This window comes from Erithacus rubecula, assembly GCF_903797595.1.
Source record: "Erithacus rubecula genome assembly, chromosome: 3".
Classification (NCBI taxonomy): domain Eukaryota; kingdom Metazoa; phylum Chordata; class Aves; order Passeriformes; family Muscicapidae; genus Erithacus; species Erithacus rubecula.
The window spans coordinates 128,554,976-128,582,716 of record NC_136689.1 but is presented as its reverse complement, the minus strand read 5'-3'; the positions used below and the strand labels follow the sequence as shown (position 1 = coordinate 128,582,716).

Genomic DNA, 27,741 nt, shown 5'->3' with positions numbered 1-27,741 from the left:
CCCGCCCGCTCTATAAAAGCGCTGCCGCCGACAGCCCCTTCTTCTTGCCCCGTGTCTCCGCTCGCTCGCTCGCAGCCCTCCGGCCACGCTCCCGCCTCCGCCCGCCGCTGCCGCAGCCCCCGGCCCTCTCCGGCTCTGTCTCTCTCCGCTTGTGCCCTCTGCTCCCAGCGCTGCGCTGCGCTTTCCCCGCCGGCCGCCCCCGCAGCCTATGGCCCTGGAAGGCGCCACTGCCGCCGCCTGTATTTCTGCTGTAGGTTCCCACATCCCTCTTTAAAAATTCCGCCTAAAAAGAGAAGACGATTTACCAAATCTTTCGGGCCGTTATCTCACGTGAGTATCGGAGCGGGGGTCCTGGGGCTCTCGCCGCCCGTGGGGGAGGTGGCGGCAGGGAGGGAGGGAGGGGAGCAGTGGCGACGCCCACCCCGAGCTCCGAACCGGGCCGGAGCGTCCGTGGTCACCGGCGGCGGGCGAGAGCCGCAGGGGCTTCCCCCTGCCCGGGGCCTGGGGCTCGGGGCAGTGCAGGGAGGGACCGGGAGCGGTGGCCGTGGTGCCCGGAAGGGGCGCAGGGCACCCGGCGGGCAGTGCCGTGGCGGTGACTGCCGGGCAGGTTTGGGAAAGGGGCCGGTTCCTCCCGCTGCCCTTTCTCCGCCCGGCGGCGTGGGGCGAGCCCGGCTGCCGGCGGCGGCGGCAGATGGAGAGCGGCGGCATGAGTCAGACCGGAGCTGCCCCTGTGCCCCTGCGCGCCGGGCGGTGCGGGGCCGCAGTGCGGGGGCCGAGCGGGCGGGCGGCGGGACCCCCGCAGCCGTGAGGGTGGCGGCGGCGGCGGGCGGAGGGTCAACGGCCGCCGCGCTAACATGGCGGACAGCGCTGCGTGCGAGCGGTGACGGGGCGGGAGCAGAGGCCGGGCACCGGCGTGAACGCTGCGGCGGTGCCGCCGGTCCCCTTCTCCCGCAGTCTCCGGGACGCGGAAGGGCGGCGGGGCCGCCGGTTCCGCGGGCAGCGGGGGCTCGGCGGCCGCCCTAACATGGCGGATTCCTGCGGAGGGGGGCTGTACGGTGTCTTCCCCCTCACAGCCGGGGCAGTGCCCGCGGCTGCAGACCCGCGTCCTGCTGCTGCCTCTGCAGGACGCCCCTGCCCGGGAGCCGGGCCGAGGGCCGTCCCGGCCGGATCCCGCAGGGAGAGGGGCTGCCCGGTGCCCTGAGGCAGCTCCGGGCTGGGAGCACAGGCTGCGGCGCGGGGGCTGCAGGCTGCCTTTCCACGCCACACGCTGTGGGTTCCCCCGAGCCCCCGGGGCGGCCGTGTGTGACAGGCCCCGGCGCTGGGCAGCCTGGCGGGGGCACAGGCTGGAGAAGTGCTGCTGGCATGGCCGCGGCGTCTCCTTGCCTGCTTCTCAGGGGCCATGTTGTGCTTCTGTGAGCGTGATTATCCATCCGGGCTCCCGCTGCCGTGCTCCACTTTTCCCTTCACCTGAGCTGCGCCTGCACGAGCAGCAGCCTGTCCCCCTCGGCATGGTGACCACGGGCCGGGCCGAGAGGAGCGGGGTGGCAGCGCCGGCTGTCAGAGCAACGCTCGAGTTTTAAGGGAATTGCACAATTGACGCTTTCCGGGACTGCCTACACGCAGAAGGGCCGTGGGGTCACCCGGCATGCCGAGAGGAGCCCTTCCCTCCCGTCAGCAGCCCCCTCCCTTGGCCGAGGAGCGTTCCCGTTCATCTGACCGGCGCACCCTTTACCCCCGCCTTGGTCAGACCCTCAGGGCAGCAGTAGCAGGTCCGGTACCGCCGGCCCTTTTGGAGGTCTCTTGGTTGAGCTCAACCTCCTCGGCTTGGCTGCCTATGCCAAGCAGAGGTATTGTGGTCCGTTTGGCCACTGGAGTACTAGTGGCTTTTGGAAAGTATGGAGAAGGGTCTGGTCCCTGCTCAGCTGCCATCTGAATTCGCGTGTGTAAAGTGCATGCGCCTTACTGTTGGGTATCCGGAGTGCGTGTGTGTTGGCTGCAGTGCCTTTCCCTGTTTGGTAGGAGGTCAGCAGAGTTACAGTGGTGAGAGATCTGTAGAGATGTCTGTTCTGGTGGTAGGGGAGCTGAAGGCACGGTGAGCAAGCGGGCTCATGCGTGCCTTAGTGGGACGGTGCAAGTGCAGGACCGTGGTGTGGCTGAGGATGCTGTTATGGCCGGGTACTACACGGCACTGCAGGTCTTCTCCAGTCATGAGTGCGTGAGATGGCTGTGTGTGCCGGGAGTTAGCTGGTTGCAGTGAAGAGGGAAGAAAGTGAGCCTTTCTGAAGTGCATCTCCTGCAGTACAAAATCCTGCACAGCTGCCTTGTGCCTGTAGGCAGGAGAAGCACTGCGTTTCAGACCTCTGCAGCAGCCTCCACTGACTAACCAGGACACAATTGTGTAGTCCCAGTCGGTTATAGCACCCGATATGAAAACACTGTGTGAAGTCCAGTAAAACGGCGTGGATCTGCCTGCCCTTTAGTCAGATGCGTGATGGGGTCTCTTGTGTGCGAGGGGCTGGGGGATAGTCCTGCCCTGCTTCTTCTGCCCTCCCCAGCTGCCGGATTTTTGCCTCTGAAGGCTCTGCCTTTGCCCACTATTCTTCCTTGGATAAACGTGGGAGGCAGTGGTGCTGGGGGGGAGGTGGGGGTTGTGAATAATGGTGATGGTAGGAGGGGTTTGTTCCAGTCTGGACTGGTCCAGTCTAGTTCTTTCCTTCCTGTCACCGTGTGAACAATGCTGCTGCTGCTGTGGCTGATGCCTGTGACAAGGCAGCCCCTTCCCCGTGTGCCTCTGGCTGTGGTGAGCTCCCTTCTCTGCCTCCTGTAGGCCAAGCCCCCCGGCAGACAGACAGCCGGCTGCTCTCCCCCATCCCTCCTGCTGGGCATTGAGCTCCAGGGAAGGCTGTTAAACCCCAGAGAAGGGAGGGTCTTTGGGAGGGGGAGGTGTTGTTTGGTGGTGAACAGCTGTGGGAATGTTCCTCCTGCGGGCACAGTTTTACTGGAGGCAAGAGGCAGGATTACTGCCTTTTGGCACTGCAGCCTGTCCTGGACACGCAGCTTGTGCTTCCCACTGCTCCCTGAAAGGCTGGTGCAGGTGTGTGATTGCAGCAGTGCTGCTGGAAATGATTCCATGTCTCCAAATTAAAGGGGAGATGGAGTGCTCTGGAAGAGAATTAAGACTGTCCCTTCCTGAAAGTAAGGCTTAATTGTGTAGTGTGCTAATTTGGGTGTAATGGTAAATTTTAGCTCTAAATACTGTTGATGTAGCACTGGAGCAAAGAGTGTGGTTCATGGGAGAACTCCTTAGGGACCTGTGCTTCCTTCAGGACCTGCTCCCCTCCTCTTGCCACTCAGAGCGTGTCCTCTCCCTGAGCTGGAAGAGGCTTTCTGTAACTCAAAAATACCAAACCAGAGTAACTTTGGTGCCTTTGAGTCTGAGGTCTGTCACTCAGAGTAAATGTGCAAGGTCATTGTAATTCTAGATTTTTAGGGTTTGGTTAATGGATATTTTAGCTCAAGCCACTAAAGAGCCTCTTCTCAGAAACAGATGCAGTGGATTTATATTTAAGAGACTGAATTGATGCCTGGTTTTATAGGCCTGTTGGCATCACACATAGGGAGATAAGGGGAACCAGTGAACTGGAAAAAGCCTAGCCCTGCTGGGCACTTATGGGGCTTGATGCAGGTGTTCTGATAAAACTATTTGCTGTGGGCAACTGGGGGGTGATTTGGGTCCTCAGGTGAGTTGTGACTGTTGTTACTTGAGATGTAGTCAAACCTCAGGAACCTGCTAGTAGAGTATACCAACAGATTATAAACATGTACATATAGGTATCACTTCAATATCAAAAGGCAGACCTATCTTGCTGACTATTCCCACAACTCAAAGTTTGCTGAATAGCAAAGAATCCTTTTATACCTACTTTAAATCCCTTAAACAAGGAATGTTTAATCGTGGTTGATAATGTGCAATTTTTGTAAAACTGGGTTTGCCCATATGGGTTATAGACATCTAATACACTTCTACTTAAAGTGTTAGCCCAGCTCTGGCTCTCTACAGAAAAAAAAAAAAAAATCATCCCTCTTTCTGTTGGTTAAAGTAGATTAAAATGATATTGGAAAAGCTCAAGTTGTGCCATTTTCCTCTGCATGTTTAGTAGTGGCAAAGCTACACAGAAGACAGCCATCTGACTATTTTGTATATGTTTGTGTAGAGTCTTTAGATAAGTAATTCTCACTTAAAAGAAGTTCTGAAAGACACAGCTCAAAGTTGACTGTTGCTACAGAAAATTGTCAGGTTTCCTTCCTGCTCCACAGGAACTTTCACTGTAAACTTTCCTTTTTGGGACATGTGAGAGTATTTATTGGTGTAATACTGCAGGTGATATTTGGCTGAAGCATTGCATTTTAATAACTTTCCACTGAAAGTTATGTGCTTCTCCCTAGAAGCACCTGTTTAATAACTTGGTTGGCTAGGAAGGTAAACTGAATTCCTGTCACTGGGAAATTGGTATGAATTGTTGAGTATAACAAGAACAGTAGCAGAAAATAGTGTAAGTACTAGTTGATTTTAAATCCTGGCAACATCTTCATTTTGTAAAACTGTTATGTGCTGAACTAAATGTTACTGACTTCTTGCTTTAGTGAAAGAAAAGGGTAAGGTTAAATACAATACATATACATTAATTCTAGCTGGCAAAATTCCGTAATAGCTCAGTTTTGAAGAATTGAGGTTGGTTTTTAGTGTTGCATGCTAGTAAAATGCTAATTTATGTGGTAAAGCTGCAGGGATTGCTCTGTGGGAGTTGCTGTGAAACAGTTACCCTCAAGTTGCATTGCCTCTGTGTGTTCTGCAGTCCTTTATAGTGCTAGTTTTCCCATAGCAAGAATAAGTGGAAAAGTACATTTCAGGAGTTTAACTAATATGTCTGTGAAGATCTTTTGTGTTGAGGGATTGATTCCCAGAAGTCAGGCTTTTGTAGTCAGGCCATGTAGTATTACTTAAACAAAAAGTAAGTAGCAAGGGTTTATTTCAATGATAGGTTGGTACACTCTTTCATGCCACATATCACAGCAAATTTGTAGAAACTTTGTTATATGTTGGGTTTACACCTGAGCAGTTTGGTATTTAATTCCATGAAAATTGTTGCTTTTAGGAGGAATAACTTCTCAACAGAGCTAATAATTATTTCCTTGATTGCTTTTATATTTGTTGTGCTGGTTAGTGTGATTGATTCACCTTGAATAAGCTAGCCTTGTACTTTAAAATGCTGCTTTGGTGATGTGTGTAATAGCCTTTAAGGGCCAGCTGAAATGTTTCCTCATTCCTGAAGGCAAGCATAAGTTTCTTTGTTTTTCCTGTCTTGCTCATTTCTGGATTTGTCTGTGTGGTGCTCAGTTTCACTATATAAAGCACTATTTTTCACCCACATAGCTTTTTTCACCCACATGCCGTGTTCATTCACAGCAGAGGGAGAAGGAACGTGGCAAGGGAATTCTAAAATAGAAAGGAAGTGGAGAGAGGAAGAATGCAGTGGTTACAGGGTTAAAAACACTTGTGGGAGAGTAGTCCAGTGTTAAGCCATACTAACCCTACAGCAGGATCATGCAAAGATCAGAGCTCTTTGCAATTAGTTTTGAAAATATTCCCATTCAGACTGTGAAAGATAAGTACAAAAAACAGTTTCATGTATTTTAGCAGTTCTTTGTACATCTGACTTGTTCTGGCTCAGGGTTTATATAAACTCTTGAAAACTGGGTGTTTGTGATTATAAACTTTCACGGTGGGTTGTTGCAAGCCTCCTTAAAAGCACTACTGAAAGGCATTTGTTACTTGTTTTATTATAAAGCTTTTTTTCTGTTCTGGCTATGAAATTTATTTTTGTGTGCATTTTTCTCCCTACAGGGCAAAATCTCTGATCAAGTTTACAACTATCCAGAGGGCTTAGGAGAAGTGCTTTATAGAGAGCAGTTCGACTTCAACGCTGAGCCACCTTGGGAACCTAGCTGATGATAGTAGGGTTCCATCTCCTAACTTGTCCATGTAAGTCTCTCTTCATCTGTATCAGCAGGATAAGCACTTGCAGAAATACAGCTTATATTGGTTTTTTGATAAGGAAGATAACTGTCTGAATGTAGGTTATCAAAATTACATAGGCCTTTCATTCAGAATGGTGGGGGGGACGAAAAATTTTACCTAACACTTTTCTCAATATAATTATCAGATGGAGTTCTGCAGTAAACTTGGTAAATAGAGCTACTTTTCTGAATTAGTTGTGTTGCCTGCAGAAATCCTGAAATAAAATGCTATCACTTCAGTCTGTGATAATTCTGAAGTCATTAATTGAACTGCATGACTGTTAACATCAACTCACGACTTGCTGAGTACTGTAAAATCTCTTAGAGTAATTTATACTGAAATAGTTAAAATTTGCTATTGTAAATAGTAACTAAGGCTGATCATGAAGGGTGTGCCTTCCCAAATGCCCATCTCCATTATTTGCTAATTACTATCCACTTCCACGAATAGTTGTAGTGGGGTTCCAGTAGAATGTGGAATTTAATGTTGGATGGAAAATGTGTACCAATTATAAATGCCTTTATATTTTGAAGTGGCAAATAGTTATTAAAGAAAAGCAATTGGAAAACAAATTAATGCACTTAGCTGATCTTAAGGAGCACAGAAAACTCTGAAGTGTGTGTGTGGTTATCGTGTTGTGTTAACTTAGAACAGTTTTATGTGGTTTTATAACAATAGTCTTAAGTCTGATATTACAAATGCATTTAAGCTGACTTTATGCAGTGTTTGTACAGTGTTACTTTTTTCCTGTCTAGCTGAAGGCGTTTTTGTTTGGCTTAGTACCTATAAATTTATGTAATGCTTTTTAATGTAGAACTTGCGGACGGTTAAGTACATCTTACTGAGCCAGGTACTTTTTAAAGACCACAAAGATTCCAAATGCCAGTTGTGTTAGTATGCTTCCTAATAAGGTATTTAATGTAGATAAACTTATTCATTGAAGATACCACAATTGCTGAGGCACAGGATGAGCTTGGTTTATCATGACTTCTGGCTCCATCTCCAGAGGTGATGTTTTTTTTTTGTTTTGTTTGAATCTTGCTGAATTAACTGCATGTATCTGGTTCATTGTAGTTGAATGCACTATTCAAGTGAATTCTGTTAACACTGCGAATTTTCTGGATATCACTATTCTGATTTAGGTGTGGTTTTTATAAGCAAAATAGCTGAGAAAATTACTTCTGTTCAGTTTAAGTGTAAGTTCTGGTTTGCTGTTGTACGTGGCTAGAACTCTTGCACAACGTTTTGCACTTGAACAGGAATAAGGCAAAGTAGTAAAAAGCTAGAAAAGGCAAAAGAATTGTTAGGAAGGAGTGAAGGAAGTATAAAATCTTAAGGTACTATACATGCATCTTAATTTCCAAAACTCTTCTGAAAAGAATTTTGGCTGTGGCAGAAGTTGTTACTCTTGAGGTAAAGGCTGTTCTGCTACCTTTTTTGAGATATTCCTTCTCTAACTGGTAGACTCCTGTGTTGTGAAAAATGATGCAAGGTATAGGTTGCCCAGGAATGGGAATACCACTGGATTTGCTTTATTTGCAGCTGAATATTCAGATAATGTGTGTTCATTTTGAGTTTGGATCTATTACATGTTCAGCAATACTACACACAAATAGAAGCATTTCAATATTGAATGTAGTGATGTAAGCACCAGTGTTTGCCAGGAAATCTGTAGCTGAAGCACAGGTCATTGCCTCAAACACAGCTAAAACATAAGTTAGAGAGCTAATTGGTACTTTGAGTCCTGTTCAACTTTCAAAGTGATTTAATGGGAAAAAGGTCAAGTGAACTTTTAAATGTAACAGTAATATTATGTGTTAATGTTCCAGTAGAGCTAAAATAAAATCTTTCTGTCTGAGGTGTACTTACATTTCCATTAAACTCTTCCTTTTTATAATTTCCTCCATCCCACTTTTTTCCTGGTGTTACACTGGTCAGGGGAAGACTTGGGGTTTAGTTCGGTCTGCTCTTCAAGCTCTCACTCCCTGAACAGGTCTGGCAACCATGGCCTGAAGTCTTGCCTCCTTTAAAAATCTCTTCTATTTATTGCCACATCTGATTGATCAGAAATGATGGGAATTAGCAATGGAAGTCTGATGTATTAACATTCCCTGTCTATGCCAAGTGGAAGCAGTAGCTATCTGTACTGGCTAACTTTGAAACCCTTCACGACTTTGCTTAAATGGAACTGGTGGCGGTTGGGGTGCAGGAGGGCTGGGAATTGGGAGTCTCAGGGGGGAGTGGAAAGGCCAAATACTAACACTGAGCAGGAAGATAGGATAGGGAAGTGGCTGCACTCTTGTAAAAGAGAAGTGCTGGTCTGGAACCACGGGAGTGTACGTGCACTTGGAAGGGTAATATTCTATTGTAAACTTTGGGAGCTTATTGAGTCTGAATAATGTATTCAAACTTCAAGAAAGCAGAAGGAGGTTATTGTTCCTGTAGAAGATGTTGGGTGGGCATTGTTTTTTCAGTATTTACCCCGTTTGCTTGCTTCAGCAGAATTGTTCTTCCTACACTGCTCACTTCTCTGTGTGGAGTGCTGCTGAGAGAATAGAGTAGGATACAGCTGGCCAAAGCTGTACAGGTACCCTACTTATGACCCTCAGTGGATTTATACTGAGCGGTAACTTGAGTAATGCAAAAGGAAACACCTATTCCAGCATTTCCATCAGTTGGTTAGTGGCTGCATTCAGCTAACTGAGTTGCAGTGATGTGAGTTAGTGAAATGGTGTCTTCGAATATTTTTTAGAAGTTTATAAATAGGTATTTTCTGCACTGAAAACAGAGGACTCACATATAGTGAGTATATATATAAAATATATATATACTTTTCTGGTATACCTGTTCTGTACTGAATTGCTAGTGACAAAATGTTTATTTTTTGATTTGTTAGCCCTGAAGAACCAGTATTGCAAGGAATGAGAGAATGTGTTTTTAGCCCTTTATGATTCTTGCATCAGCATAATTATTATATGCTATAAATACTTTTCTTTATTAAGATGTGGTTGAAGGTCATTATTTGGACCCTGTTTTGTTTGCAGAGACTTTTTTGCAGAGGAAGCTTTTAATGAAAGATCCAAACTCCTATAGGTGTTTGGGGTTTTTAAAGTTCTTAGGCCAAAGAATACATAGTTTGAACAGTGTTAAAAAAATGAAAGTTGTTTGTCATGGATGCTTACATGTGATAAGCATGTGCTTAGACTCTGTTCAGGGAATTTTAATTTTCTTTTTTTCCAGATGTCTGCAGTAATTGCAGTGTTTAAATATGTACACTTTTTATCTTAGAGTTCTTCATCTGGGAAGTCATTGTGTTGAACTGTAAAGAGCCTGAGGATGTAATGCTTACTTCAAAGAAAGCAATTACATGCCTATGTATAAGTCTCATACCACTTGACAGCTTTTGTTTGACTTAAAATATATGTCCTGGAGCATTGTGCAGACTAACATTTCAGGTGTGAAAATGGGTGGTGTTACCACACCAAGTCTGTCAAATAATGACTTGCAGCAAGTCAGCATTTCCAGCACGGAGTGAACTCTGTACTCTAATGATTTCTGACTCATCTTACAGACATTAAAAAAAAAAAAGTCCTAAACCATCCTTTAGATTTCCTTCTGCAAATTTTATCACTGCTTCTCCTCCCTGCCCCCCCAGGAGGGAACCAGTCAGGACAGAATTAGGTGACAGCAGAATCCCAAATCCTACTGTAAGGGATTAACCCCTTAAATAAAAATTTCTCTAGCCACTGTCTTGCAGTGGCGCTGTAGCAGCGCTTCTAAAAATTTGTTTTTTCTTTGTAGAACATTCTTCCTATCAAGATTGAAGAGATGTAATTTATTCAAAAAAGGGGAAATTGGACAATAGTCAAACAAATGTTAGCTTTTTTTTCCCCTACTAGATAATTTATGTTAAATGGAAATGTTTCTATGGCTTGGATGTGCTTAAAAAAAGCAATCACTGTTTAGCAGCCTGGGAGAGGTTGCAATTTATCATTGAATCTGTACTACCATATATTCCTTTTGGTCCCTGCCTCTTGACCATCTTTTTGATGAATGAGCAAGAGACAAAGGAAATAATCTTAATTCTAATTTAAATTATAAATTAAATTGTAAAAATAATTGTTTAGGAAATAATCTTCATCAAAACTATCTTACTAGGTAACTTTTTTTTGTTGGTGGTGGCTTTGGGGAATTGGTGGTAAAGAGTCCAGTTAAATGCCAGTGCCAGCATTTTTTCCAAGGTGGGGAGGGGAGAGAACTCAATCTTTTTGGTCCTCTGCCTCTGGAAACCGTGGATATTTATGAGATGACTCTGGTGCTCATGTTTGTTGGACTGATTCTAAGGCAAACTTGGTTCACAAGCTTCTTTTGTTCAGTGGTGGTATTTTTGTAAGATGTTTTATCTGTTAGTCTTATACTGATATATTACTGACTCAACACTTTTCTGATTACTATAGTCTACCCCCCAGTCATTGTTTTTATAACTAATTAAATCCTTACATCAATGTGATAATTATCTTGCTCTTCTGTGATTTGTTTTGGATCTTCAGGATTCCTTTAAATAATTATAGAACTCACTATATAGGTGTGAGACTAGTATTTCTTACACAGTGTACTTGTCTTTATCATTCAGCTTCTGAACAGAACTGCTGCCACTGAGTTAGTTCACCTGGTGATAAATTCCTCTTGTAACAAACATAGGGGGCATGTTTGAGTTGTGCACAAAGCATATAAAAAGCCCTGCTGGCTCCTTTCTCATTATTTGGCATTATGACAAGCAGGAGCAACTGCTGCTTAGTTGTGGTGATTTTAAACTGCAGCAAAGTAACTTTGTTCATGTTGTTGACAACATTAACCAAACCTGTGTTGCAAATTGTGTGCTTATTTTTTTTCCTGTTTGGAGGTGGTGGATGAAACATGAGATGGGAGTTAATACCGTTGGCCCTGTGATGATTCGAAGCCGAAATTATCTTAACTTTTATAGTCCTAATTAAGTATTTTTGGCTTTCAGCTCTAATGTTTGTGGTTTCTATAAAAACTTTTAATTAGAAAAATAATTCTGCTTTTGTAAATTTAAGTGCAGGTGGCTTTAGAAAACAAGCATTGCTTTTTTTACAAGTACTATGCACCTTCTGTTGAGAGATTTTAAAAAGCCTTAGGTCTTCATTTAGAGAAGGAATTTAGTGAGCTCTCTGGTTTTGATCAATCTTGTGTTAGTCTAAAAGATGACAGTTGAAACAAATGTGGTCAGTGGGTTGATGTAAGCTAATAAGATGCTTTTAAACAAGACTCAGAACTCTAATGGAAGGTAAACTGCAGATTGTTCTGTTCATCAAGTAAAGCAAGTGAAGGTACATAGTCATCTGTTGGTAATTTGATGCTGTCTGCTGATTTTTACTTGTGATTAAATAGTCAATCTGCATTATAAGACTATACATATAAGTGTTTTCAGTGTTTGGCCTGTGTTAAGGTTGTCTTTCAGAAAACACTATGAACTACTAAGCTAATTTGCAGTGAAGATCTGAAGATAAGCAGGATGCAAAAAAAAAAGCTAGACTAACTTTATTTTAATAACAATTCTACATACTGAGATTATCACTTTTAAAATTTCTGCTAGCCTACTGGCTTCTTTTTATCAACTTCTATTGCAGTTGACGTTTTTAATTGTTCTAGGTAATGTAATGAACAGAGAAAAAATAAGTATCTAATAAATACAGCATATAAATGCAGTGGTTATAAATTAGCATAAAAAAACTGGAATGTTAATGCATTCTGCTAACTTATTTAATCAATAAGATGCAAGTTTTCTGTAACAAATTAAAAAATGTTCTGTTACAGTCTGTCATGCAGTTGCACATTTGAATGGTTGCATTGCTTAAGATGCTGTACTTGAGAAGAACTGAGCTGAGGCATTTGTACAATTATGCTGCACTTGCAGTGTTTTCATAGTTTGCATAAACTCAGTGCAGATCTGTGTGCATAAAGTCTGGAATTCTTCTTGCATTAGTTGTTGCTGGAAGTACCCAGCTTCTGTTTTATTCTTGACTCCAGCAGAATTGGTCTATCCACATCTCTGACAAATGTAGTGTGAGCAGAGTAAAAACATCTGATTTTTGTAGAGGGTGTATTACTGTTTGTAGGACATCAGGTGTAGAAAGCTGATTTTTAAATAGCAGCTTTGTGTGCTTTGTATCTTTTTCCATTGACACATGTTTTCTTTGTGCAGTTTGTTGCATAATTTAAGGGACCCGGATCTAAGGCTTGGAAGCCCATCCCTTGTGTTTCTTGGTTTATGACTGTCGGCTTTGTGGAATACGGCTGAGATGAAAGGATTTCTTGAGGATGCAAATTACTCCATTGGTCTGTTGGATGAAGGAGCAACTCTTGCAGATGTTATTGACAACTGTATTTATGAACATACTCATGTAAGTTTGCTTTCCAGATCTTTTGATTTGGTTCCCTAAATCTTTGAACTGGTTAAAGTATTTTAGAACTGATGAGCTGACACCAACAGAGGAGCAGTCAGCTAAGCCTCACTCACCTTATAAAGTAGTTTCTTCTTCTAAATCTGCTTCTTTGCTGTTTTCTTGCTTTGAGCAGAATTCTGTTGGGGAAATTTGGGCATCAGCTCTTACCTGAGTGAGGCTAGCAGGAAGGTAGTCTGACTGATGTAGCTAAATATAGGTTCCTGTCTCATCGTATCAAGAGATTTTATTAGCAGTGGGGTTTAGATCAAGCACCTGAAACTGTGCAAGTGGATATATTCAGTTAGAACCTTTTTGTTGTTGTTCTTTCCCTGAAAATGACACAGTTCTGACAAATGTGTATGCTGAGCCAGTTTAAAGCAGTGTTTAAATTTTGTGGGCCATCATGGTTTTTGTTTATACATCTTCCTGTTACCCTTCTCCCCGCTGGAAACTCTGGTACAAGCACATTGTGAGGTGCTATCTTTCAAGACAAAGTGGTGTAAAAGCTACTGAAGTTTAGCAACCAACTGGAAAGAAACTTGAATAATTCTGTGTATACAGTAGTCATTTTTTTAATAAGGCTTCACTCATTTCTTAGGAGGAGGCAGGAAGATGAAGTTTTAGGTCTGTAGACAGACTTGTCGAAAGAGCAAACATTACAGGATTTGCTTAATTAACTTTTTTTTTATTCTTCATGTGCTATACCTGTGAGTTGCTCACTTTCCCCTTGGTTTATCATAACTATTATTAATGTGCAGGTGGTCAACTGTAGTGCAACAAATAGCTAAATTCCATGGCCTTCTGAACTCAGGGTAGGACTCCCAAATCCTGATTCCTAATATTCTTTTTCTGTCTAGCAAATAAATAGGTAAACTACTGGCAACATGTCATGTCTCCAACCACTGGCTGGCTCACAGAGGATAGCTGCCTCCTGCTGCTTTCATTTACTCCTTTAGCTCAAGGGGTAGAGGCCTGTGCCATGGATCTAAAGCTCCAGATCCCATTCCTGCTGGTGACCCATACAGGGGGTCAGTATGCTTCCACCCGATGGAATTTCTTTGTGTTTTTTAAACAGAAATAAAGACTTTGTATAAAATAAGCCACAACATATAGTTTCATATCTGTGAAAGTCAGGTGCTAGAATTAACATTTAATGTACAATCTCCATTCAGATCCATCCTGTATTTTGTGATGGTCTTTAATTGATTTGCAATAGATCATTCACTTATAGTAGTTTTACTGAGTGCACATTATGAACAAATCTGGAATGATCTGTTTGCATTTTGATCCACTACACCCACATCATGACCTGATATTGAGAAAGACTATGGTGTAACAGATGTCCAAAAGGAACGTAACAGTTCCAGAAAAGTCTGTGCATTTTCTTAAAAATTGACTTGATTCTGTCACCTTTAACATGAGTCTAGTTCTTAAAATCCCTTTTGCACTTCATTCTTCACAAGATGTGGAGAACAGTCTTGAACTTGACTTCTTGAACTAAAATACCATCAGGCAAATGTTCAGTAAAATAAGCTATTAGCTGGGTGTTAAAACAATATTAGTACATCAGATTTTATTCCTTGTATAATAAGATATAAATTACATTTATGTTTTATATGAGACTGTGGAAGCTTTCATCCCAGTGGACTTTCTTCCTATAAATAGCTGCAGACTTCTGAAAATAAAAAGTTGAAAGAAATGCATAGCTTAATCTGTACTTTTTGATAAAATCAACATTTGGCATTTCAGTGGAATTTTTTTATTCAGGAATCTCAGAATATTGTCAATAGCATTCATAATGTCTCTGAAGTGGTAGGTATTCCCTTTTATTTTAAAACTAGTTCAAATTGCTAGGTGAACAGAAAAACATTGTTTAAGGTCAAATCTAAAAGTTAAGAGCAGGGTAAAAAAAGGTACATAGTTCTTTAAGACTTTGGGTTGTTTGTTTTGACAGCAAACCTACAATTTCAGACATTTTATTTTCCTATTCTTCCTTTTGCAGACTGGAAAAAAGGCATTTTATGTTGGTGATCTTGGAAAGCTTGTAAGGAATAACATACAATGGCAGAACGTGATGGCACCAATAAAGCCATTTTATCCTGTAAAATGCAATTCTACTCCAGGTGTACTCGAAATTCTGGGAACTCTTGGTGTTGGTTTTGCATGTTCCAGCAAAGTAAGTTTTTCTTGCCTGTGTGCCTGATTTTCTTTCATGTCTGCTGGTTTAAATTCATCAGTTTGGTGCTAAGTGCCATAGTTTTCTTTAGTGGGGTAGTAGAGCAGACCTAATAAAAATTCAGCAAAGTTGGTGCAGTGTGCTTTGTCAAACTCTGGTGTGCTCCTGTTTTACAGTCTGAAATGGCATTGGTACAAGACCTGGGCATTTCTCCTGAAAACATCATATACACAAATCCTTGCAAGCAAGCCTCTCAGCTCAAGTATGCTGCAAAAGCTGGGATAAACATCATGACTTGTGACAATGATATTGAGCTGAAGAAAATTTCACGTAACCATCCAAATGCCAAGTAAGTGTCAAAATTCTGGTTTTACTTTTAATGTGAGGGAAACTTAATTTGCCTGTATTCTGGGTGGTTTGAGTTGCAAGCAAAGTACATGGCTTCTTTAGTACAACTCACTTGTATCTGTTCTTCTGTCTCCTTTGAAAGTAGCTTCTTTGCATCTTTTCCTACTGAATTTTGGCTTCCTAATACAATGGCCATTGGTTTAGGAGAAATCTTGAGAGAGTTTTTTTTTAAGGGCAATCTTCATGTAAAGGTTTCAGTGATTAAAATTTAGAAGTCTGGCGTTTCATCATCTGCAAATGATCTTCCTCCTGCTCTGTTTTGGCTTCAGTGTTATCTTTCAGGGAGCTCTGTTGGGATATTAGTGGCTCTGGCTGAAGTCAGGGCTGAGCTACCAGTGAATGACTGTGTGTAGTGGATCCCATCTAGGGTTTGGGTACACTGCAGGTCTATTAAATATACCTACAAGTATTTCCACATCATCAAAACAGTGAGAAATTTGACTCCAGTTCTCTTTTCAGTCACTTTGATATTAGCTCAGCTGCTTTCTGTAGAAAAATGATCAAAGCTGATAAGGCTTTAGGAAAGAAGGGCTGTTAAATATGGCAATTTTATTGCTGCCACTGTATAATGGTCTCTTGGACTGATAGGCACTCATGTAATTTAGCATCACATCTCTCACATATGAATGCTTTAGCTTTGGGTCATGTCTTTAAGAAATACAAAGTCAGAGCCTAAGTGAATCTTAGTGCTTTGCAGTGATTAAAAGTATGTCTTTCCATAAATGTCATTGGAGGAACTGGATTCCTGACATCCTGACAAATTCCTTGCTTCTGAACAGTCATTATTAAAGTATTGTCTTCTCCCAAAACTGACTTTTTTTGTTTTGGATATTTTGTTAGAGGGATGGTGCTTGTATTTATTTGAGACAGTTTTTTTGTTTGTTCAAGACTACAAGATTTAATATTGCTGTTGCTGGTGATGACACTTCATCCTCATGGAAGTCTGTGCTTTGCATCCTGGAGAGAAATTTCTGTTCAAAAATGTTATGTATGATGAATAAACTTTCCTGCAACTGCTGGCCCTGGTATACTTAGTAGTTTGAAAGCCTTGGCAATGCTAAAGTTGACTGTTCAGTCATTAGTGTTTTACCAGTTATTCACTAGTGGCTTTAGAGTTTTGTTAGTTTTTATGTTGACTTATTTCCATGATTCTAACAATCTTTTTAAGATGGTCTTATCTGTGGTAATATCCACAGCAAGAGAAGTTAGGAGGCAGATTTTTCTTGGGCCAGAGAAATTGTACATCGGGGTGCAGGATGAAGAACTATCATGAATGAGAGGAAAAAAAAAAATATAAACCCTTTACTTCTTTTCAAGGATCCCATTGTCTAATATTTGCAAAAGTTTGTTTACCAAGGGCACAAAACTTTCTACAAAAGAACTGCATTTTGATGACTAAATTTTTTAGATGTATGATCTCTGGATAGATTTTTTTTTTTCCCCCCTTCATTTTATTACAATTACCTTATTCAGGTCATTCTAATGTTGGTGCTCAAGTGACAGGCTTTTGTCTTTTACTTGGCATAATTATAAAAAGTCAAAGCCACTATATAGCCTTGTTTTTCCTATCTGTGGTTGCTAGAGCTGGGTTGTTTGCATAGATGAAGCCAGCATGTTTTGGCAGTGAAAATCATGTTTAGGAAGATGTGGTTCTTCTCATTTTCTGAAAATTTGTGTAACTTTGCACTAAACTCCAGTAGTGGGGAGAAGTGTCTCTTTTTATAACTGATATTTCTGCCTTTGGAAGATTTACCAACTGAAATGACTGCAGTTTTTGTTTTGTTTTTTTTTTAAGATGAGAAATGTCATGAAGGAGTGCTTAGATATTGTTTTTCTATATTATATCTTTAAGATTTTTCCAGGTAAAGTTTAACTGCTGAGCATCTTGGTGTCCTAAGAATTTAGGTAGAGGCAAGGGTGTTGTAAGTATCAATGCTTCCTTAACTAAAAGTAAAACCAAGCTCTAAACACACATATCACCCTCTAGCCCTGCTCTGACTGTTTGAAACCCAGGAGGAAGAATCCTGCTAGATTTCTAGAAGTCAGATTTAATAGGTTTTGCTTGAAAAATCTTGATTCACTTAAAATGTTGCTATAACAATTTGTCAATAAGTTTAACATTGGATGTCTCTAGGGAGGGGTTTTTACTAGTCTTAATATGAGGTTACAAATCATGGATTTGAATTTTTCTATTGCATTTTAGAGTTTGACTTGTAACAATTTTTTGCTACAGCTAGCACATTTTTCCAAATGCTTCACAAAATATTGTCTGACTACAGATTTTTTTGAACAGAATTTTCTGTGCTAGTGGAGAAGGAGGAAATGAGATGCTTGTCAGTTTCTCAAGAGGAAATGGTATAAATTAACAAGGATTGAAGGGCAGCCTGTGTGAAAACTTGGGACTTTTTGCTGTTTACAAAATGCATTTTAAACACACCATGAAACATTTAGAAAGTACTTGTAGAAGTCATGGAGGATGTTTGGCCAGCTGTAGTGGCTAGGCTGAGTTCTGTTTGTTGCCTGTCTTGTCAAGAGCTGTTTCACTCTGGGTGCAGAGTTTCATCCACTCATTTACACTCCCCCTCCTGGTTAACTGCAATGTGCTCTGTCCAGTCTGTGTGTATGTCATGACACCACCTCTCTTTAGTTTACTGCATGACTAATTGATCTTGTGATGGTATGACTTTCTCAGTGGACAGCAGTTTGAATTTGGGGATAGGTCTCTGGAGGTTTGGATGTGACCATGCCTTTGCTTTCAAGTGTTACTTAGAGAAAGGTCAGCATTGGCACTGAAATTTGCCAGAACTACCCAAAATGAGTCTTTGCCCAGAGAGAGGAAGATGTCCCACTGTATAAGAATGTAAGAGATGGTAGCTGATGCCTCTCTGCTCTACAGTGTCCTGGGGGAGGCGAGGGAATGGACTGACCACCCTACCCCTCATCCTGAGTCTGTGTGCTCAGCCAGAAGGGGAGGTTATGTGGTATGGCCAGGGTGTGCTTTCAGCCTGGTGTTCTCTAGATGCTGAGTTTAACTAAATCTGATAGATGTCTGACTGAAGGGGAGCCTCTGGGCTGGGGAGGAGGGCAGTGATGGGAAAAACCATATTAGTCGTACTGATTTTATGAGGAACTATGCTTTATTAGAAGGTAACATTATTTTTTATTACAGCACTCAACACTCTTGCTGCTACAAGAGTCTTAGTTGCTGCATTTTGAAATCCCTTGTCCTTGTTGGCTCCATGTTTTAGCCCCTAATTGCTAGTTTTTTCTCTGTACAGGATTGTTATTATTAGGTTGCCTTGATTCATCCATCGATGGAGCTGGAGTATTGACTACATAATCAACACACTTCTGACAGTCTTCAGGCTTCACATGTGCTGATGATGTAAACCAACTGCCCCAATCATCTTCCCCTTCTCTTAGGCTCTTACTGCACATTGCCACAGAAGACATTACTGCTGGTGAGGAGATGAATATGAAGTTTGGCACCACCCTGAAGAACTGTAGGCATCTCATGGAATGTGCTAAGGAGCTGGGAGTCCAAATAGTTGGTGTCAAGTGAGTAACTTCATTTTTTTTCTGCTGGCTGAACAGATATTTATATGATGCACTTAAGATGTAATATAGAAAATAATTCTTCCCCAGTGACACTATTTTACAGGGTTTAAAAAAATCAACAAAACCCCCAGACAATATCACATCAATTTAGAATCATGAGCTTTTGCTTGCAAGCACAAACTAGTATGAAACAAAGTAACTATTGCAGACATCAATTTGAAATGAAGTAACATAAACCCTTGTCAGTGTGAAAACTGAAGTTTGGAACCTCCCTTATTCTCTGGCTGTACTCTTGAACTTCTGTGGTAACTTGATTTGTATTTTTCCAGCAATAAACATCGTAACAGAAGTGCTAGTATAGTATGAAATAGGTTGGATAGTTTGAACAAGATGAACATGGGGTCAGGTTCTGTAAGAATTAAGGTTGTATGTCACTCCTTGGTCATTTCAAGGGAAAATACTTGGATAAGTTTTTGACTTACAGGTGGCAGGAATGAATCCTAGAGTTCCAATTTTGTACAAATGATCAGTAGTATTTTAATTGAAAGCTTGATGGGTATTTTGCTATACTGGAGAAAAATGCATGCACAAGTCTGTTCTGTCTACCCTCAGCTACAAATCTATCACATGCTCATGACTGTTTTAAAAAATCAAACAAATAAATGGGTCTTCAAGACAATAAAAAGATGTTAAGCCAGATTTTGATTACTTAAACCACAAATGTTGTGTATCTGTTTGAAATGGATGTTAAAGCATAAACTACAAATTTCTTTAAGAATTATATTCTACTGAAAAATCATTTCTTTGTGTAGTGTCTTAACCAACTTCTATAAAAATCATATGGCTCTTGTGCATAATCTTTATCTAAATAATTTTAGAAACCATATGTGGATTCATGCAAGTAGGTTTGAAAAGTGACCTTAGCCCCAGAATGACATCCCTTAAAGGAGTAGACTTAGAGAACCCTGGCTTGTGTGTGTCTGTGGTCTAGAACCAATAGACCATACTCCTCCTGAGGAAGCCCATGGGAATGCTGGCATTTGCTTTAGCACCTCAGTGACTAACTGCATGTGGCAGTACTTGAATCTTTTGAACAAGGAACGAGAGGGGGTCCAGGAGCTTGTGGTAGGCATCAGCACTTCTCTGCAGCTTTGGCAACTACTGAAGAACAACTTCTAGCCACTTTGATACTGAAGACTGAAACATTCAGTAAATGGTCTTTATCTTAAAGATGAGAATATTGTGTGACATTCTTAGAATTAAGAGGAAGACAATTCTTAAGTACAAATGCAATGAAATAGAAGGCAGTGTTGTTCTGAGTTTATTCTTTGCACAGTTGCTTAAATTATCATTTAAACTTGTTTTGAGACACTTGGTAATTAATTGCTTCTGTTGCTATTTTATGTGGTGAAGCAACCTGCTTGGTCTGAAAGCTGCATAGTTCAGTGATTCACTGTTTTCATTTCTTTCAGATTTCATGTTTCAGGCTCTTGCAAGGATCTGCAAACGTACATTCATGCTTTATCTGATGCTCGGTGTGTGTTTGACATGGCTGTAAGTAGATCTATGCACACATGCAATTGCTGTAGTAGAAGATCCATTCTAGTCCAATCATACTGACAAACCAACTGCATTCTTTCCAAAATAAATCATTGGACATGGAACTTTTAATAAGGAACTAAATGTTTCTTTGTGTGGTAGAGGTAAAACCAAATTTGTCCTAATTATGGTAATGGATACTATTCCACTGACATGCAGTAGCCTTGCATGCTGTTTAAATTAGTTTCCCACTTTGAGTCAAGGCTTTTTGATATTCAGATATCAGTCCTATGAACACACAACTGATGCTTTTAGATTACATTGAAATTGAACAATTGTATGCTGGCATTTGTTGTGGTATGAGATGTTTGTAAACTGACCAGAGAAGACTGCAAGTGTTTTTGCTCCTATTACTGCAGTGCCTTAGCTGTGGCTGGTAACATGTGGGGGCAATAAAACTGATCTTTCTGATCTTTGTGCAAATTCATTGTAGTGGTCTTATCACAAAATTTGTGAAATCCTAAAACTGTATTTTTGTCAGAAAGCACCCCTGTTTAGCAAGTACTGTCTGATTATAACAAAAGCCACAAGATACGGGAGTTGATATTGCTGTGGGACTTGCAGAGAATTGTGTAACCAACTTATATTGACATCCCAGGGCTTTGCTACTACATTTAATGGAACTGTACTATGCCCTTACTCCCTCATTTGATGTACTCAGCTAAATATTTTCAAAAGCTTAAATACACAGAAGCCAACCACAGGAGCAAAAATATTTTTGCATTTACAGTTGTTTATGTACTTACCTTCTGCCTATGCATTTTAGGAAGAATTTGGCTTTAAGATGAACATGTTGGATATTGGTGGAGGCTTCACAGGTTCAGAACTTCAGCTGGAAGAGGTATGCAGTGTGTTGGAAATTGAAACTCTTACTTTTGAAAAAATTGAAGTGTTTAACCTTCAAACTGCAACTTGAATTGATAGCTGAAACATTGTTTAAGTTCCATGTTAGACTGTAACTCATGATCGAACTAGTTGGGTTTGTATTCTTGATCATGGATAGTGTAACCAGTTTTTGGAGGTGATCATTCTTTTTAATCCTGCTCATCCTGGGTGAATGCTGATTTAAGTGTGTTAGAGATTAAATTACTATCTGAAGTAATCCTAGCAGTAGTAATTCAAGGGTTTTTTTGATTGCTATTGTCCAGCTGGTGACTCTTGCATGCTTTGGATCATAAACCCTGTTAGTACTGGATGAAAAATTCTGCTACTTGGCTTTAGAACTGAAAGCTACAGGTCTTGATTTGGCTGGCCTCTGATTTGGCCTGAATGCCATCTTCAGTATGAAGTAGCATGTAAAACAGGATACCCAGTTTACATTTAGATTGTCTTAAACAGAGATTCCATGAATTCAGAACAAGGTTATGTAGTGAGGAGTTAACAGCAATCAGGGCTTTTCTCTCACTTATGGTTCTGTTGCTTGTCACAAATATATTGTTCTTCAAATATGTCTTAAGATATGAACATTAGTATTAAATAATTGTTTCTAATATGACACTAATCAAAACTGATCACAAAAAGGCCTTTTGCCTGTTCTTGTGGGTTCATATATAATTTTGCATTCTGTTTTGCTGCATGGGCATTGAAATTTACTGGTACAGTCTTGCATGCACCACAGCTTGAACTTTGGTTGTGGAGAGACACTGTGTAGTACTCAGACTCATGGTCCTCCATCTTCAGTGTTTAGCAGGATGACCAGTTTTTGGCTTTTTTTTTTTTAATAAATTGTGGACCTCTGGTAAAGGCATTTCTCAGAATGGAGGATCAGAGTAAGCATTGGGTGTGCTGACTAGACCTGTTGCTGACTGGAAGTGTGTGTGTGTGATACATCCATAAGCTCAGTTTATTGGTCTTACCTCTGATTTCAATTTCCTAGGTTAATCATGTCATCAGGCCATTGCTGGATGTCTACTTTCCTAAGGAATCTGGTGTTAATGTGATTGCAGAGCCTGGATGTTATTATGTTTCATCTGCATTTACACTGGCAGTGAATGTCATTGCAAAGAAGACTGTCGAGTATGATAAACTTCTTCCTTCTGGAGGTAAGAGTTGGATTTGTGTTATGAATCAGTTCAGGTAATTGCCCACTATTAGTTGGGATAGACTAGGATTTGTTTATATATTTGTGCATCTCCTAGTTCTTGCACTGTAGCTTTTGGGTTCTGACCATATGTTATCTGTGTTCTCACTGTTACTTTTATATGGCACTTCCTGTATCCTTACTAGGTTAAGCCTATATTGGGTGTGTCACAGATGGTGTTAGGAGTTTCTGTATTAGCACATAAAAAAAGTCATGTCACAGAGCAAGCTACTTCTCTGGATTTATGTTCTTAGCAGTAGCTATTACTGAGAGTATTAATTTTATTAAGCCTCCCTTAATGTTATAATTTAATTTATATCTGGTCTCATACAGATTATTCTGCTTGTAATTCTCCCATTCCAGTATATATGGAATCTCCTTGTCAGGAGAAAGCAGCTGACTTAAGTTAGATTGCAAAAGGACTACTTATGACAAAACATGCATGCAAGACAACTTCTTTTTTTGCTTCCAGTGGAGCAAACCAGGAATGATGATGAACCAGTATTTACGTATTACATAAATGATGGTGTTTATGGTTCTTTTGCAAGTAAATTGTCTGAGAAACTGAATACTATCCCAGAGGTTCACAAGGTGAGTCCTCCTATATTTTTTGGAAGTAGTCCTTTCTGTCCTTGTCCATTGAATATATATTTAACACTTAATACATATATAATTGCACCTTATTTATGGATTTAACCTGTATATTTGAAAATTGCCTTGTTCAATAAACTGAAGCCTGAATTGCCTAAATCATTTCCATATAGAAATACAAGGAAGATGAGCCTCTGTTTGCAAGCAGCCTTTGGGGTCCATCCTGTGATGAGCTTGATCAAATTGTGGAAAACTGTCTTCTTCCTGAGTTGAGTGTTGGAGATTGGCTGATCTTTGACAATATGGGTTCTGGTACCTTGGGTGAACAGTCTGCCTTTAACGACTATCAGAGGCCACTGATTTACTACATGATGTCTTTCAGTGACTGGTAAGAGAACTATCTTAATAGTGGCAAGGTTGCTTTTGCTTCCTTCAGGAGTGTACACTTATAAATTACATTCAGTAGCAAATATTAGAGGATGCTGAGTGCAAGAAGGTGCCTTTTTAGTTTGTGGTTTTCTATTCTTTTTTTTTTTGTCTCTGTCTGACTGCTGAGATTAAATTGAGGTCTGTGCTGAAATGCCTTCTTTGCTTTAGGGGTGACAAAGGAAAGCAAAATACCTGACTGATCTCACCTATGAGTTCAGTGGCAGATGTAAAGTCTTTACTGGGTTAACAAAAGCTGTTTAGTATCAACCTTTGAGCTTTCCTAATACAAGTAACTGCAGGTTGTGCACAGTCTTGGCACCATCACAGGCAGCAAGGGAGCCATGCTGGTGTGGTTATGGAGAGTGTGGTAACCCACTGCTGTGCCCCTGGAGAGTGGCAGCATTTCTGTGTGTGCCAGGCACTGGCACAGCTGGGCTCCCTTCTGCCAGGCTCGGGGCCAAGCCATGCAGGGCCAACTGGCTTCAAATACTGTGCTGGTTTCTGAAGGGAAATTGAACCTGAAAACTTGCTGTTACATCTCTTGACCTTTTCTGCTGCAGGGATGAGATGCAAGATGCTGGAATTGCTTCAGACACATTGATGAAGAACTTCTTCTTTGTGCCTTCGTGCATTCAGCTGAGCCCGGAAGAACGCTTTTCCACTGCAGCTTAAACAGGCATTAACGCTTCATTTAGACCTGCAGTTGCAAGTCTGTAGTTTGTCTGGTCAACATTCCAATGTGGAAGAAATGGAACAATTTTGAATTCAATTCATTCTCTTCAAAACTTGAAAAAATAGTAATAGTAATGGGGACCAGGCAAAACAAGCTACAGCAACAATTCAGTGGGGGGTGGGAGGGTTAGATAATGGTGTCCAAATTTAAAATCAAGTTCATTCAACCCCTGAGCGTTAAATATGCAACAAAATGGATGACTTAGTGGAGATGGAAACCCATCACTTGGGTTCTTCAACAGTTTACATACAAGTACACAGTTTTTATACTAAGGATTCCTGTTAGAAAAGTCTTGTAAAGTTATTGTCTTTCGCCCAGATATATCAAATGTCAGTGGGAGACCAGTGTGACTTCATTAGATGTTTTAGTGTATTTAGAATGTGTAAATTGTGCTTTGAACTGTAGTTTAATAAATGTAAAATTGCATCATAGTATTTGTTGTATTTGACCCGTGATGTATCCCTTGTATGATTGCAATAAAACTTTGTGTAGATTTTACTGTTTTTCAGGCTAACTTTGGGAGGAACTAGGCAGATAGCTATAAAATAGATGTATATGTAATTGATTTGAGAACCTTTCTTTTCTCAAACCCATTGGTTCAGCTTTGTGTTAAAGAGTAAAAAATTTAAGATTGATCAATCTGTATGAAGTGAAAAGTCATGTAAGTTCCTGGAAGGCTAAAAGGCAATTTTTGGTGTGTTTTTTAGAGCATGACCTTAGATTCAGTTCTTCACACTAACCAGCTAACCTGCACTAGGCATGGGTGTGCATGGAGAGGTTGTTTCAGCTCATATGCATGCAGTGCCCTGAGGCAGCATGGGTTAGTCCAATTCTGCATGTTGGCACAGAACATTTGACTCTTGTTTTTTAATAGTGTTTATTTTCAAAGTCTTAACTTCAGCTAGTTCTTATAGTGTTACTCTAGAGCTGCACAAGACTACAGAAACCTCAAATGCTCTCTTGCACTGGACTTAATTTAGCTGTATCCATAATGTAAAGGTAAATCAGACTGCTGCAAGTATGTGTGCATTGAGTAATGAACTGCTTGAACTGGTCAGAATTTCCTTATTGTGTTACTGCAGCCTCTTGATTTCTTCAAGCTCCTTTGCTGACTTCCTCACTTTAAATTTCCCTACCTGAAAACTGGGGAAAGGAGGAGAAGGGGGTTTTAGGGTTTTGAAATTATTCACTGAGGTCTACAGACAAAAGGGACTTTTTAAACCCTTTAAATTGAGGTAAAATTTATACCTTTTGGCTGCAAATGTATTTTACATGAGTGCCAGCTGGTAGGAAATTTTATTTTCTATCTCTGTAAAGCAAAGATTTTATGAAACTTAATCAGCTGTTACTTGAAAGTAAATTCTCAGTTGGGATTTGTCAGAACAGTTTTTTACAGGCCAGTTAGGAGATACGAAATGGCTTATGCTTTGGAAATGCAGTCTAAGAAATACTTATTACTGTAATTAAATGTGAAAGGGGAAAGGAAGTAAATGATGGGGGAGAAGCCTGTGTTTTGGTTTAACTTTGGTTTTCTGTTTGTTTTTTTTTAACCTGAAGTTACTAGCTGACCCATGTCAAGCAGTGATAAGCTCTTCAGTTTACTTGTTGAAGTCTTTCTAGACAACACACTGCTGTGTGGTTTTTTTACTAAATGCAACTGCAGTTGCCTAAGGTTAGATAATCCCACAGGATTCTGTCATGCAGTCTTTAAAAATTGTTTTATGTTAACTTACAAATAAGTAAAGAACAATTTCTTTATAAATGCAGCAGTGGTCAGAGCAGGAATACTCGCTGTACTTGAAGACAGTCTGCCATTAAAGCCAACCTGGAGTCTGAACACAGGATGTATTTCAGTTTGATTTGCTGTGTGCTGCTGTTTGTTGTAGCTGCAGTTCAGAAATATTACAGAATAATGAAAGCTTGATGATTTCTTTAGAGTGCTTGGAAGTGATGGAGTGCCATTGTGCTCCCTAGCCAGCTGCAGCCCCTCTTGCTTGCTGAGGCTGTGGCAGGAGCAGGGGTGTCTGGCACAGCTCAGTGCTTCATGGTGTGGTGGTGCATGGCAAACAGCCCTGCCTGCTTTGGCCTGAATGCTTCCCTGATACAGCCCTGCAGCCTGCATTCCATTTCCTGAGGAAGATCCAGGGCTGTGGGCCCAGACAAGGCTCTGGTACTGGTGTTGCCAGTTACTTCTTAGGAACAGGAGGAAATGGTTCCAACTTTTCATTGTGTGCCCAAGCAGCTGCTCAACTGGCTTACATTGGATCAGAATAAAAGTGGGTGCCCTGGATCCACCACTGGATATTTTGCTGCTTCCTATGTACTCTTGTTTCTGCTGCTTTTTTTTTTTTTTTTTTGGGGGGGGGGGGAAGAAAGGGAGGGGTGTGTGGAGTTGTCTGTATCAGGTTTGAATAAAAAAACTACCCCCCCCAAAAAAAAAAATTCTTGGGCTAGAAAACAGCTTTTAATCCTTGATAGCCAAGCAACTGCCCTTGCTCTGGTCCAGACTGATCTTGCTGAACCAGGACTGCACCTTGTGAGTCTCCTTTTCTGTGAAGAGAGGAGGGGGGATGCCCTCAGGGCTTGGCTGAGGCCTTGGGCAGCAGCCCTAAGCACAGCCTGGGGGGAGGCAGTGGCTGCCCATGGGAGGGGCTCTGGGTGCTGGCAGTGCCAGCTGACTGCTGCAAGGAGCCAGGAGGAGGAGCAGGGTATGTACCAAAGGTGGATTAACTAACCTGATCGTAACTGAAGGAGAAAATATCTTTGCCACATTACTGCAGGAATGTGTCAGATGTTACCTAATTTTTCCTTTTGCTTAAATTACTGCACTGACTGCAGACTTGCTTGTTCTCTGAGCTCATATTTCATCCTTTATTAAAATCTGGAGTAGCATGTAATTGATCAATTTATTGCTAGTTGTTTCATTTTGTGAGTGATGCAAGTGCATCAAGTACTTGCCCAGAGTTTTAGGGAAAAGCATGATCTGTTGGCTCCAGTGCCGAGGGCCGTGGGAGTGTGCACTGGCAGAGGGGCTGCCAAGGGAAGGCAGGTAAAGGTCTCTAACCCTGAACTCCCGGGCTATTCCCGAAGCGCTGCTCCTTTCACAGAAGTGGGAAGGCTGGGGATCCTTCCTCTTGCAGTCTTTATGCTTGGAGTAACAAGCTTTATTCACTTTATTTGCAAGCTTGTTTCCCTCTATGTTTTTATCTTTTTTGCGGCTACACAGTCTTTGAGCTGAATTAGGGGCATAAGCGTGGCTCACAGGACCAAAGTAATTGTGTTTGTCAGCCTGAGTTCACCTGTGGCAGCAGGGACTGATCCACCATCTTCAAACAGCTGCTTCCCATAAGTTCTGTTAAATATAGTTGCTTATTTTAATGTTCCCGTGACATGCTTGTATGCTGCAGTGGGCAGTAGCACAGCGCCCAATCTGTCAAATGTGCATCGTGTAGCACTACCTGTGCTACTGTGTTATGTCAATGCAGGACAACTCCTTTGTATCTCAAATAGAGGAGATAATTCAGGCCTGAGACTTTGCATTTAGATCCTGGCTGAACATTTTTTCAACACCCAGTCTCTGAATTCCTTTCTTCGTACCCTTAAGCAAAGCACTCAGCTGTG

At 41.3% G+C, this 27,741-nt stretch overlaps 1 protein-coding gene across 2 annotated transcripts; it reads left to right on the top strand.

Moving 5' to 3' along the window:
- Positions 1-24,618, top strand: AZIN1 (antizyme inhibitor 1). 2 transcript variants are annotated; one of them, XM_079301399.1, is made up of 12 exons: positions 1-330; positions 5,906-6,043; positions 12,306-12,504; positions 14,549-14,722; positions 14,899-15,071; positions 18,409-18,688; positions 20,161-20,242; positions 21,054-21,128; positions 22,164-22,329; positions 22,840-22,958; positions 23,132-23,346; positions 23,948-24,618. In XM_079301399.1, exons 6-12 carry the CDS (start codon positions 18,600-18,602, stop codon positions 24,057-24,059), a joined length of 858 nt encoding a protein of 285 aa, XP_079157525.1. In that variant the 5' UTR covers positions 1-330; positions 5,906-6,043; positions 12,306-12,504; positions 14,549-14,722; positions 14,899-15,071; positions 18,409-18,599; the 3' UTR covers positions 24,060-24,618. The 2 variants fall into 2 exon arrangements, with proteins under 2 accessions (XP_079157525.1, XP_079157524.1); XM_079301398.1 differs by having other exon boundaries at positions 9-330; positions 18,554-18,688.
- Positions 24,619-27,741: the final 3,123 nt, after the last annotated feature.

Coding starts and splice junctions, on each gene's coding strand:
- AZIN1 (XM_079301398.1), top strand. CDS start 12,403: ATGAAAGGATTTCTTGAGGATGCAAATTACTCCATTGGTCTGTTGGAT. Junction 20,243..21,053: donor GGTGTGTGTTTGACATGGCT/GTAAGTAGATCT, acceptor TATGCATTTTAG/GAAGAATTTGGCTTTAAGAT. Junction 22,330..22,839: donor TAAACTTCTTCCTTCTGGAG/GTAAGAGTTGGA, acceptor TTTTGCTTCCAG/TGGAGCAAACCAGGAATGAT.